Source organism: Mixophyes fleayi, chromosome 11 (assembly GCF_038048845.1).
Source record: "Mixophyes fleayi isolate aMixFle1 chromosome 11, aMixFle1.hap1, whole genome shotgun sequence".
NCBI classification, from domain to species: Eukaryota; Metazoa; Chordata; class Amphibia; order Anura; family Limnodynastidae; genus Mixophyes; species Mixophyes fleayi.
This window is the reverse complement of record NC_134412.1, coordinates 30,119,166-30,133,598: the sequence shown is the minus strand read 5'-3', so window position 1 is coordinate 30,133,598 and position 14,433 is coordinate 30,119,166. Positions and strand designations below refer to the sequence as shown.

Genomic DNA, 14,433 nt, shown 5'->3' with positions numbered 1-14,433 from the left:
GGTAACATGACCCTGGAGAAAGTGATAAACATAATATGATAGGTTAGTGGTAATAGAACCAATCCCAGAAAAAATATAATCGTCATCTATTTATTTATATAGCGCCACTAATTCCGCAGCGCTGTACAGAGAACTCACTCACAGCAGTCCCTGCCCCATTGGGGCTTACAATCTAAATCCCCTAACACACACACACACACACACACACACGCACACAGACCAAGAGAGACTAAGGGCAATTTAATAGCAGCCAATTAACCTACTAGTACAAACTCCACACAGATAAGGCCATGGTCGGGAATCGAACTCATGACCCCAGTACTGTGAGGAAGAAGTGCTAACCACTAAGTCACCATCTAATATATGAGAAAGATGGTCTATTTTAATGCATATTAATAAAATTGATATTTAAAATATTCAGCCCCTTGTAGGAATACTTTTCCTTCTGTTGCTGGATAGCATTGTTCTAGTCTGGAATGCGCCACCTATAGGTCAATAGAGGTATTTTGTAACCTTAATATGAGATATATACATACATTCAGCAATGACTGATTATTTATTTTGGTATTCCATCTAATGCAGATTCCAACTATGTATTGAGATGTGTCTAGTGCTGCTGAAGCACTAGGCTGCCTGTAAGCCTCCTGCCATGCCCAAAAAACACCCTTGAACTGTCATCAGAGGCGCGCCCCACTCACCCTGGTGATGTCACTGCTTACCTTACCGCTTAACCCAGGGTTTCCCAAACCCAGTCCTCAGGGCTCCCCAACAGTGCAGGTTTTCCGGATCACATGTGACATAATTAGGACCACCTGTGGATCTGTTACAATGTGTCAGTTAGTAATGATTACACCTGTGCTCCAGCAAGGAGATATGGAAAACCTGCACTGTTGGGGAGCCCTGAGGACTGGTTTTGGGAAACCCAGGCCTAACCTCTTGGGATTAGGGAAAAACATCCCATCCCAATTCTTGCACTAATTCCATCACCAGCCACCCTCTTGTAGTTATTCCATTGCCACCCCTCTTAAACTGGTTCAATTGCCAGCCACCTTTTTCCTACTGATCCCAGACTTAGAACGGTGCAACATTGAGGTTTATTTATTTACCATGTACTTATGCATGGGCAGTTGTCATTTTTAGATAAATGCAGGAAACATGTAACTATTTTTGAGGTGTTGAAAAATAATACTTATCGTTCTGGTAAGGAAATCATTCATAAATAGGTCTGATGGACAGATTGGACATCTGGATATTGTTAGGAAGCTGTAGATGTATATTGTTCCTGTTTTGTCTATAGCTGATCTTTTGCCATACATCAGCACATAAGCACATGTAGCAATATAACACTTCTGTTTTATATTAATAAATGCAGTAAATGTGCTAAAGAAGAATATTGCTTTTGCAAAACAGTTCAATCAGAGCTGTCAAGTTGGACACTTGCTAACCATCTGATCTATATTATTAAATCTGAGTGATCTAAATGAGGATATGAAAAGCTCTCCCATTCAAAATTGGCTTTCAAATTCTGTGGGGCATATTTAATTAGGTTTCCGGTCCGCGGGATCGCGCCGGAACAGCCGCGAAACTTAATCCACGTTACTGCAATAATCTGCGTTATTGCGGTACCGTAATACCGGCAATAACACGCGCGTTACCGCGGACCGGAACCCTAATTGAATATGCCCCTGTATGTCTAAAGCATCTTTGAGTTTATGGGGAGAACATGCAATGTGTTCTATTTTAAAATCTTAATAAATTATAACACTTAAAAATTAATAAAACAATACAAATTTAACAATCAATGTACACAAAACTTTAGATTTGATCACATGAAATAAATAAACTTGATAACAACAAAAAAAAAAAGATTTACTTAATTTTGTTTTGTTTTCTACAACAGCGTCAATGGCTTTAAAGGCAAGTTTTGCCTTTAAAGCCATTGCCGCTTTAAATTTGCCATGCAAAGTCGCTGAATATCGGCGATTTACAAAAATTGCTATTTGATGCATTTACCCCCTAAGGGAACACACTGAAAATGTTTGGTGGAAGACTGAAAAGTAGCATAAGGTGGATCCTTGGAATATTCTCTCAGACAACCCCATGCAACAGTATTTACTTGGAGCCAGTGGCATTATCACTGACAGGGTTATCATCGGTGGTATCCACATTTGTATATAGGACAAAGCTGTTTTTGCCAGCAAAATAGCTTTTCGCCGTTTGATAAATAGGTCTCTATGTTTCTATAGTTCTATGTTAAGAATATGCCATTTTTTGCTAAACTGTGTAGTACTGGGTATATCATGCTGATACATTTTGGGTATAGTATGCTGTGACTGCTGGTTTATACTGTGCTTGGCTCTATGGGTAGTGACACAAAAGCTCTTTGTATATCACTGAGTATATACTCAGCTACCCCTCTGATACCAATCTTGAGCGCTAAGGGTTATCTTACTGCTGTGCCATGCCAGTCTTTGCAAATGTGTGCATGCGTGCCTGGGCTATGGGGGCCTCCATTCCCCCCATGAGGGCCCCCCCCCGTGATCCGAGCTGCCCCCGCCCCCGCCCGTGATCCGAGCTGACCGCACTTACCTCCTTCTCCGGTGTGCTGTACGCTCTTTACTGAGGAGATCTTGTGAGAGTGAGACTCACGAGATCTCCTCAGTAAGGAGACTACAGCGCGCCGGAGAAGGGCCGCGGTGACAGTGCTCAGCAGCACTGATCGCGCCGGGGGCGCCCCCGACCGATCAATACTGCTGCTGAGCACTTTCAAGGGCCTCCTGGATGCCATAGGCCCCTGGGCTGTAGCCCAGTTAGCCCTATGGTTAATCCGGCCCTGTGCATGTGCAGTAGAACTGGAAGCCCAGATTAAATAAAAAATGTTTTCTAATTTAAACTTTTTTAAAACCTTAATTTCATTTTCTTATTATTTAAATTTACTATTGCCCTCCTGAGATCATCATTTTGTAGAATGTACTAAATAAATGATAACTAGAATCTTATTGGTTGCTATAGGCAATATCTCCACTTTTTCAAACCCGCAGCTTGATAAATTTACCCCCTGTTTTTGCTGACAATAGGACTTTTCACCTTTTGATTCATTTATACAACATTCTGTCCTTCAAAAAGTTTAAAGATATGTGTGTTTAAGGGACAGATTTTTTTTTTATTGAAAGCCTGAAAAGCAGTGCTTTCTAACCCAAGAGCTCGAAAAAAAAGTGCGTGACTTTAAAAAACGTGCACAAGGGTGCGGTACATGGCTCTCCTTAAGAAAGGAAGGGCCCTAGTCCCCGACCCCCGGATCCAAAAGGACCCTTAGGGGGCAAGGGTCTTCAGACCCCCTTCGCCGCAAGGCTAGGGGGGTCCCTTCGGCCCTCGGATCCACCGAGACTTCACCCAGGGCACGACAGCTAGTCCACCCCCTAAGGGGAGTACCTACAATGTTTTCAGGGGGGCCGTAGCCTCAGGGCCACACAGCCCCCCCTAGATCTTTCGGGGGGAGAGCCCATAAGGGCCTAACCCGCACCCCTAAAATCCGTGGAAAAAAAAACATAAAAATAAGTGAAGTGACAAACAGTGAGTAAATAAATAGTTGCGTGCAAAACGGCCCCAGCCTTTCGGGACAGATAAAATAGGTAAAGAAATGTCTACCATGTCCAATCATGAATGCGTGTCAAGCCATGCTCTGTGTTGTGGTTAGGGTAGGACTGTACACTTAAGACAAATTTCCGCCAGTGAAAAATGCATGAAATTTGCTGAGCAAAGTGATTATTTCTGGGAACAATTATGAAAGCAGCTTATCTAATTGAGCTAAAATAAACTACCATCGTTGTAGCTATACTTGCATTTACAGTACTGTGCAAAAGTTTTAGGCATGTGTGAAAAAAATGCTGCAAAGTAAGAATGCTTTCAAAAATAGAAGTGTTAATAGTTTATTTTTATCCATTAACAAAATGAAAAGTGAATGAACAGAAAAAAAATCTATATTAGATCAATATTTGGTGTGACCACCCTTTGCCTTCAAAACAGCATCAATTCTTCTAGGTACACTTGCACACAGTTTTCGAAGGAACTATACAGGAGGTTGTTCCAAACATCTTGGAGAACTAACCACAGATATGTGGATGTAGACATGCTCAAATCCTTCTGTCTCTTCATGTAATCCCAAACAGACTCAATGATGTTGAGATCGGGGCTCTGTGGGGGCCATATCATTACTTCCAGGACTCCTTGTTCTTCTTTATGATGGATAGTTCTTAATGATATTTTCCCGTATGTTTGGGGTTGTTGTCCTGTTGCAGAATAAAGTTGGAGCCAATCAGACGCCTCCCTGATGGTATTGCATGATGGCTAAGTACCAGCCTGTATTTCTCAGCATTGAAGACACCATTAATCTTGACCAAATCCCCAACTCTATTGCTGAAATGCAGCCCCAAACCTGCAAGGAACCTCCACCATGGTTCACTGTTCCCTGCAGACACTCATTACAAAATATAAAAGAGATTTTTTTGGGGGGGTGGGGGGTGCGGCTCAGAGTCAAAGATCACTCTGTTTTGTGGCGGCTTATTAAAGATGTCACTGAAACTGCCACTCACACAACTGCATTCAGCTTGAAATACAAGAAATATATATTTTTTTGTCCACTGATACTGCCCCTCACACAGTTACTTTCAGATTGAAACACTTGGGATTTTAAAAAGCAAGAAATCTATTTGTGATTAGGGGTGTGCTGCTCACAGTCATACAGCACTCCGATTTTTCTCCCCTAAATATTTAATTTTTGTGTTCTGTAAATTCTATTACAACAACCAGTTGCCAGTACTTGTTTACTCTTCACTCTCTGACACCCAGGTGATCAGCACACAATTCTAGCAGACTGACCTCTAAATAAACTGCAGTAAACTCACAGCTATTGCAATAGAAATTGCCTCTTTCACCCTGTCCAACCTTCTACAAGCGAGTTCCTTAGCACTGAATTGCAGACAACCTGCCACCCACCTGCTATTACTATAGTAAAATGTCACATGAGAACAGGGGGGCATGATTTTTACCGCCGATTGTTAACTGGCCTTAACACTTTCACAATTGCATCTTCTGAGACTCTAACAACTGCAATATCAAGACTTCCCCTGTCCAGTATATTTTATAGGAGCTTTTGCAATTGCTGTCCTACAAAAGTGGAGGAGCCCTGGGAAAAACAATTCACAGGGTTCCACCAAGAGGATGGACAACTTGCATAAACTTTAACCTTCATCTGGGAATCCAGCTTTAAATAGTGGAGATGTTTTCACAACGATTGTTCCCACTTCACTGCCAGTTCCGGGGAAAGAATGAGTCATCCTTCGTATTTTAAGAGAGGATGATTTCAAGTGGTTCCCTTTGTCTTTAACTTTATACTTCAGATATATTTCTTTACTGTAAAATCTGATTCATTTTAATCGTATTTTTGGCAAAATCTGCACATTTAATGGGAATTCTACTTGTTAAGGAATTCTTTCACCAGAATAGCTCAGAGTAAGAGATGATGCTTGAAAAAAAATGAGGACACTGTACATGTACTTTACAGGGATTGCAGCTATAGAGCTCTGAAAGATTAAGTTGTGATAGTGTCATTGTTTTGTGCATGTTTGTAGGTCACCTGTAGCCATTTCAGACTATTATTATTTTATTATTATTACCATTTATTTATATGGCGCCACTAATTCCGCAGCGCTGTACAGAGATCTCACTCACATCAGTGCCTGCCCCATTGGGGCTTACAGTCTAAATTCCCTGACACACACACACACACACAGACAGACAGACTAGGGTCAATTTGATAGCAGCCAATTAACCTACTAGTATGTTTTTGGAGTGTGGGAGGAAACCGGATCACCCGGAGGAAACCCACGCAAACACGGGGAGAACATAATTAGGACACTAATTAGTATATGCTCTTTGTTACGCATTTTTTACCAGCAAGCACCACTCCTAATCTCTACAAAACAATTAGATGGATCAACATTGTATTATATGAGGCACCGCCGACAGCTACTCTTTGCTTTTGATGGGCACTACCCCTTCTACTTCTTAGTCTGTGGCTTTCCGATTGCCTCTTTTTCTCCCCACCTACCTGAAACTTACACCCCCCACAATCACACAAGCGTCAGGTTACTGCCTTGCACAGCATTCCAAAACATACCTCCTAACTGTCCCGTTTTCAGCGGGACAGCGCCGAATTTAGGGCTCTTTCCCGTGCTTGTCCGGCAGGTGGGAATATTGGAGGCTTTACTGTGCTTGGCAGCCCTCTGGGGGCATGGCCACACGCCCATTGTCATGTGGACTTGCATGTTGGTAGGTATTAGTGTTGTGTAAACCAGGAAGAGATAATGTCACTTGAACTCTCCCTCACAACCAAACTCGATTAATAGATTGCCTACCGGTGACACAGTGTAAAATGAAACCCAGATTGCTTCCTGTCACAATGTTGCCAGCCTCGCTGTGATAAATAGCTGTGCAGCTGAAATACATTTTGAATGCAGCAGATACAGTGTAACTATGTCACTATATATATATATATATATATATATATATATATATATATATAGGGGCTCTTTTATTAATATTCCAATTAGCTGCAAACTTGCAATCTGCAATTGACTTATATCAGTCTAGAGCAACAGGTATTTTATGGATAGGGATGGGAGTTAATGGGAGACCTAGAGCTGTGAAAGGGGTGTGTCTGCATAATTGTGGCCACCCCCCTCCCCATGATGCCATGGGCACTCCCCATTTAGTCGACTGTCCAACTTTGAAATCCTTCAGTGTTGGGAGTTATGCCAACGTCATGAAATACTAGGTGCAGCTGTTAATAGGTCTGTCTCTACAAGCATCACCCTCTGTAATCTCAAATGGCCACACAGGTACTAGGTCAGATCCCTCTCACTGCTCAGGGTGTTGTGGGTCTGATTAAAGCTTTGGACATCTCTCAAGTTTTTCAGTCCTATCATTTGCACCAGCTACAGGGCTGGTGTATGTGCCGAGTGATAGTGATAGTATTCGTGTTACAACATGTGTTTGCAATCAAGAGCAACTGTAAAAATGCATTATTTGTACAGTAGGCATTAATAGCATCCTAAAAAATGTATTTCATGGAAAAAAATGGAAACAAAAACACTTTCTTTATAAAGTTTTTTGGATGACTATATTATTAACAGGTGACCGGCACTTTATATTCCACATATGTATTGTTCATATCTTGCAGTGTGGTGCGTCTCAATACGGCAAGTGTCGTGTATGCAGAGTGTACCTACACCAATATTCAACAAGAGAAGTTCCTTAAGATCTGTTTCTAGTTGAATTGGGATGTGTGTATGCGTGCGTTTATTAAAAATTATTCAATTGGTTTGTTTTACGTGCCTTAATGAATCAGGCTCTGTGAGTACAAAGGAATAATTTAGCCCAATGGTACAAATCTGCAAATCATAGCAACCATTCAACAATTAGTTTGTATCTGTCTAGTGCAAATTGTACAAGCAAAATAAATGTCTGATTGGTTGCTATGGTCTTGGTGCAGATTTTCATTTCTGAGCAATGTCAACAGATACCCTACAGGTAATGCTGGATCAATGTGTCAGTAAAGGCATGAAAAGTACAGTGTTATCAATTATTCTATTTTTTTTTTTAAATCTAAAAGAAAATCTTAAAATGCTGTTTCTTCTTGCAGGAGCCATGTTTCATGAAGACATCCCAGATGGCACATTTATGCACTTCCCAAATAGAGGTAAGACTGCGAGCACCTGTGGGTTGGAGCACAACACCTTGTAGTCAGTTGATAAAGGTAGTTTTCCATGCAGCACAGAAGATGTTCCAATGTAGTGAGAGGCAATGACCTATCCAAGCGTGTGATTATGTTAGTGAGAGCAGGGCTACAGGGGCACTTCCAAGCATACTTGCCTAGTCTCCCAGAATGTCTTCAGGGAGTTCTCCCAGTCTCTTGGGGCAGTAGGCCACCCTTCCGTACTCCACCTGATCTTGTTCAGAAGTAGGTGCTGCAGGACCTTGTTGAATTGTGGCATTATGCAGTAGGGAATGGGGCTGTTAATATGCAATGTCACATCCTCTGTACTTGCCACTTGGATCGCCCCCTCCGAGATCTCCCGGAGGGGAGGTATAAAAGGTAGGCAAGTATGCTTCCGTGATCTGAGGAGGGGAATAGGGGCAAGTGGGAAACCACAGACTGAGAGTTAGAATATGGAAGCAACCAGTTCCAGGGCCATCTTTTCCATTGGGCACGATGGGCAGCTGCCCGGGGGCCCCACGGGCAAGGGGGCCCCATAGGCATGGCTCTTAATGAGAATAAATAATCCTGCAAAAGAAAAAAACCTGCAAAAAAACCCTTCAAGGGTCACTGAGCAAGTACATCTATCTATCTATCTATCTATCTATCTATCTATCTATCTCATATCTATCTATCTATCTATCTATCTATCTATCTATCTATCTCATATCTATCTATCTCATATCTATCTATCTATCTATCTATCTATCTATCTATCTATCTATCTATCTATCTATCTATCTATCTATCTCTATCTCTATATATCTATATCTGTATCTGTTTACATTTATATACATCTATATATCTATATCTATATCTAGGGGCCCCAGTGCACTGCTTTGTTGTTAAGATGGCCCTGACCAGTTCCAGTATAGCACGTACTAGTAATAAGGTTCCTGGTCAGGGGAGCGCTGGCAGACTTCAGCCCGGGGGCCAAGCACACAGCACTGGCCCATAAGTAGCGGTCCATCCTTAAAGAATTGTTTTTGCTATAATATATATTTATCAATATAAAAAAGAGGTTATTTTAATGTTGCTTAATCCAGCTGTACTTTTATTATTATAAATGTAAATCTTAAATAATGAAAATAAATAATGCAACAAAAAACAAACCTTCCTTTATATTGCATTTTATTTTTGTATATGTTCTTTCTCTTTTTCACATACCTGTCTGATTATAATGGATTATATTCTGACACCCTGGGAACATCAATACTGTGGAGATCACACTCTCACAGTCATTTGTTGCTGCAAGGCTCCTGTAGTCTAGGGGAAAAGCACTGTATACTGTCATTTGAGAAACGAGGTGTAGGCAGTCTATGCAATCCGCGCATAAGTTTCCATCACATACTGCTGCTGGTCTTATGCTCCGTTGCTGCTTGGCTGGATCCTGGAATGTTGGGGTCCTGTTTGGATAAGAGATAGTTATTATTCACCTTTTTAAAGGTTGAGCAGTGAGTGAAGAATCTAGGCCTCCCTCCCCATAACCAGACAGACATTAAATCAGTAGCTTTTTCTGTTTAATAAACAGGCCTACTTCCACCCAATCAGCTCCAGAATTGAATTAATAGTATTTAAGTGTAATGTCTATTTTCCTCCATATAGCCCCGACATCAAATTAATAGCACTCATGTTTAATAATTAGGCCTCCTTCCCCCTAACCAGCCAACATTATATTAAAAGCTTCCTTCTCATCAATCAATCCCCTTTAATAAATTAATAACACCTAATAACATTCCCATTTAATAAACAAACATAACCCCCCATCACCCCAGACATTAAATTGATAACCTCTACATTTAACAAACAGACTGATTTAACCCCTCACTATTCCCAACATTAAATTATTAACATTCCCATGTAATACACATGTCTATTTCCCCACCAGCCCCACAATCAAATTATGGGTTACAACTTTCCTCACATTTAATAGAGATTATTATTGCAAATTAATATTTTACTGATTTATTTTTTATATTACTTATGTTTTTATAGTATGTATCATACTATAAAAAATCCTCCCTTCTCTCCACCCTCCTGCCCTCTGAAATCTCTAGCCTCCTCTATTCATCAGCCCCCTCTTGTCTCCTGCCCCCCTTCTCATCAGTCCCATCTTCTCATCAGTCCCCCTCTTCTCATCAGCCCCCCTTCCCATTAGCCCCCTCTAGTCTCCAGCCCCTCTTCTCATCAGCTCCACTCTTCTCATCAGCTCCGCTCTTCTCATCAGCCCCCCCTCTCATCAGCCCCCTCTAGTCTCCAGCCCCTCTTCTCATCAGCCCCACTCTTCTCATCAGCACTCCTCTTCACATCAGCCCCCCTCTTCTCATCAGCCCCCTCTAGTCTCCAGCCCCTCTTCTCATCAGCCCCACTCTTCTCATCAGCTCCCCTCTTCTCAACAGCCCCCCCTCTCATCAGCCCCCACTAGTCTCCAGCCCCTCTTCTCATCAGCCCCCCCTTCTCATCAGCCCCGTCTTCTCATCTAGTCCCCAGCCCCCCCTTCTCATCAGCCCCCTCTAGTCTCAAGCCACCTCTTCTCATCAGCCCCTCTTCTCAACAGCTCCCTCTAAACTCCAGCCCCTCTTCTCATCACCCTTACTATTCTCATCAGCCCCCCCTTCTCATCACCCCCCCTCTTCTCATCAGCCCCACTCTTCTCATCAGCTCCCCTCTTCTCATCAGCCCCCCTCTCATCAGCCCCCTCTAGTCTCTAGCCCCTCTTCTCATCAGCCCCCCTTCTCATTAGCACCACTCTTCTCATCACCCCCCCTCTTCTCATCAGCCCCCCTCTTCTCATCAGCCCCCTCTAGTCTCCAGCCCCTCTTCTCATCAGCTCCCCCCTTCTCATCAGCCCCCTCTAGTCTCCAGCCCCCCTTCTCATCAGCCCCTCTTCTCAACAGCTCCCTCTAGTCTCCAGCCCCTCTTCTCATCAGCCCCACTCTTCTCATCAGCCCCCCCTTCTCATCACCCCCCTCTTCTCATCAGCCCCACTCTTCTCATCATCTCCCCTCTTCTCATCAGACCCTTTTCTCATCAGCCCCATCTAGTCTCCAGCCCCTCTTCTCATCAGCCCCCCATCTCATCAGCACCCCTATTCTTATCAGCACCCCTCTTCTCATCAGCCTCTCTAGTCTCCAGCCCCTCTTCTCATCAGCCCCACTCTTTTCATCAGCTCCCCTTCTCATCACCCCCCCTCTTCTCATCAGCCCCACTCTTCTCATCAGCTCCCCTCTTCTCATCAGCCCCCCCTCTCATCAGCCCCCTCTAGTCTCCAGCCCCTCTTCTCATCAGCCCCACTCTTCTCATCAGCCCCCCCTTCTCATCACCCCCTCCTCTTCTCATCAGCCCCCTCTAGTCTCCAGCCCCTCTTCTCATCAGCCCCACTCTTTTCATCAGCTCCCCTTCTCATCAGCCCCCCCTTCTCATCAGCCCCCCTCTTCTCACCAGCCCCATCTTCTCATCTAGTCTCCAGCCCCCCCCTCTCATCAGCCCCCTCTAGTCTCCAGCCCCAGCCCTTCTCATCAGCCCCTCTTCTCAACAGCTCCCTCTAGTCTCCAGCCCCTCTTCTCATCAGCCCCACTCTTCTCATCAGCCCCCCCTTCTCATCACCCCCCCCCCATTTCTCATCAGGCCCTCTCTTCTCATCAGCCCCGTCTTCTCATCAGCCCCCTCTAGTCTCCAGACCTCCTTTTCATCAGCCCCCTCTAGTCTCCAACCCCCCCCTTCTTATCAGCCCCTCTTCTCAACAGCTCCCTCTAGTCTCCAGCCCCCCCTTCTCATCAGCTCCCCTTTCTCATCAGCCCCCCCTCCTCAACAGCCCCCTCTAGTCTCCAGCTCCCCTTTCTCATCAGCTCCCCCTTTTTCATCAGCCCCCCCTTCCCCTTCCCCTTCTCACCATCCCACTGTTAATTACTTACCTGAGCTCTCCAGAGCTTTTTCCTCCTCCTTCTTCCTGTGTCCGAGCTGGCTCCTCACGTCAAAGCAGCTTCTGTGTTCTGGGCCAGTAGTAACTACTATACTAACTATTGAAAGAGAGCCGGCACATCGACTCTCTCACTGCAGCGTCCTGAATTCTTTTTTGCACGTCAGGACACTGCAGTGAGAGAGCCGATGCGCTGGCTCTCTTTCAATAGTTAGTATATTAGCTACGGGCGGGCGGGTATGGCACTCCCCCTACTGACTAGGTGGCCCAAAATGTAACATGGATGACCGGCCCAGCCCGCCCCTGTTCCTGGTACACTGGTGCAGGAAGTTTATAGTGTGAAACGCGCATCTATTTCATATATCCTACTTGAGTGTTTTAATTTTTCTTTCTTTGCTACTTGGTCTTTATCAACCACCCATTTCCCTGCTAAATATAAGAGGGCAAGGTATGAGCACATGAGATGCACAGTTATTAATTTAGAAAAACAAGAAAAGAGTGCAAACTTAAAACCAAAATGAACTATTTAATATAAGATATATAGATATCAATAAGACATATAATAGACAATAGGTGAGAAATAATGACATATAAGTAAATTATTAATTTAAGCAATATTCCCTATCTATGCCTAAATATAGCCCTGATTAGACTAATTAAAAAGCTTACTGGTTGACTGAACAAATTGGACTGAGGGATTACAAGTACTTACTTGGCTTTGTGTTTACTAAATAATGAGCAACATAGTTCAATATTGAACAGGGCTGGACTGGCTAATTGGCTATACTGACAAAGGCCAAATGGGCCAGTGTCCTGATGGATTGTATACCATATATAGTAACCTTTGAAGTTATTTAATATGCCTTTGTGACCTGCCATAATAACTTCTATGCTCAAACCACTGACACCCAGAAGTGAAAGTGAAAGTGTAACACACAAGGGCCTATTTATGAACTGGAGAAAAGCCCTTTCTCCATTGAAAATGTATGTTTTCACTGGTGATAGGGCTTCTCCCTATCTATCCAAGCCTCCCTACCGGTAATAGCTATTGCCGAATATCACCAGCAAAACATTTGGGGCTAGGTTTACTAAGCAACGGGTTGGAAAAAGTTGAGATGTTGCCTATAGCAAACAATCAGATTCTAGCTGTCATTTATTTAGTACATTCTACAAAATGACAGCTAGAATCTGATTGGTTGCCATAGGCAACATCTCCACTTTTTCAAACCCACAGTTTAGTAAATATACCCCTTGGTCTCTGTCTCTCTGGCGAAAGCTTCCCCATGCTTTAATAAGGACAGCACAGTATGAAAGTGCATACGGTTAATGTCTTTTCTTTCCTGCACACTAAATGACCCCTCGTGTGTATATGTGTCACATTGTAACCTAAAAAAAAGACACTGACACTTAAATAACTTTGGCAAAAAACATCACAGTTTATAAAATGATTTCAAATATTTCTCTTTCTGGTGGTGACAAGAGCACGACATTCAGTTAACAACCATTCGTTAAACCAAAACAGTGAAAGACAAGTCCTCTTACTACTGGACCAAGACTAAATCAATCTTTACTATTGGCCGGAGCTAAACTCTGGCGCCAGCGTGACTGCTTCCCTGCTGGACTCAGACTTTGACGTGCTCACACAAAGCCGCCAAAGAGTCCTCCACACAATAGGACCAAGAATCATTTTACTTCGAAACGGACAGTGACGTGCGGCCAATCAACAGTAGCACCTTTGATTAGTCACTGACTGCACTGCTCTCCCTCCAGCTGCGCCTCCCTTTTGAAAAGAAAGTGGCTACACAATAAAGAACATCTTAATAATTCCTAGCGGGAGTGGGAGGGGGTTTGTATCAGAAACTGTACAAGAAACCAAAAGACCCAGCTTCCTGTGTAGGGATAATATATAGAAATCCTATGACACCTCACAGAGGATTTCTATTGGCTGGCCGTGCAGAGGAACTTTTACCCCTGAATAGGTAAGTGCTTTCAAGTGCCTTCAGCTTAATGACCTAACTTGTCATTTTGTTGTCCCTGCGATACCAGAGTGTAATTAAAGGAAATAATAATGCTTTATTATTTAAATAATGCATCTTTTTCCTAAATATATGAACACATTATATATATATATATATATATATATATATATATATATATATATATACACATATATGGTGGTATCAAATTCTTTTCAATTCCATTCTCATTACATTTTCCATACTATAATGTAGACTACTTTTATCAAGTTTTATCACCACCACTTACAAGGCTCTCTCCAACTCTACTGCCCCTTATATCTCTAACCTCCTCTCCATTCACACTCCTGCCCACTCCCTGCGCTCGGCCAACGAACGCCACCTCTCCTCCACCCTTATCACCTCTTCCCACTCCAGAATCCAAGACTTTTCCCGTGCAGCCCCCCTTCTCTGGAACGACCTCCCTCGTTCCATCCGTCTCTCTCCTACTCTGTGCTCCTTCAAACGTGCACTCAAAACTCACCTCTTCCTCAAAGCCTACCAACCATCTATTTAACCCCCATCTCCTCCCTTTAGCTCGTCCTCCCTTCTCTCCTCTTGCCTCAACTGGCTCCTCTTGTGCCTGGTCTGTTTACCCTCCCTTAGGATGTAAGCTCGTATGAGCAGGGCCCCCTCCCCTCCTGTCTCCATACATGTTCTTCCGCTCCGTCTTTACTGCATAT

The 14,433-nt window shown here is 43.3% G+C and overlaps 1 protein-coding gene across 5 annotated transcripts in view; it reads left to right on the top strand.

The window, feature by feature from the left end:
• The window catches only part of LOC142107631 (galactoside alpha-(1,2)-fucosyltransferase 2-like), a 211,236-nt gene that overhangs the window by 42,071 nt on the left and 154,732 nt on the right, over positions 1–14,433 (top strand). For 4 of the 5 annotated variants that reach the window (XM_075191173.1, XM_075191169.1, XM_075191168.1 and 1 more), the window contains exon 2: positions 7,703–7,759. The exons of the other annotated variant lie outside the window; for it this stretch is intronic. In XM_075191173.1, coding sequence (XP_075047274.1) covers positions 7,708–7,759 — 52 coding nt within the window. In that variant the 5' untranslated portion in view covers positions 7,703–7,707. The remainder of the gene's footprint in view (positions 1–7,702; positions 7,760–14,433) is intronic. 5 annotated transcript variants of the gene reach the window in all.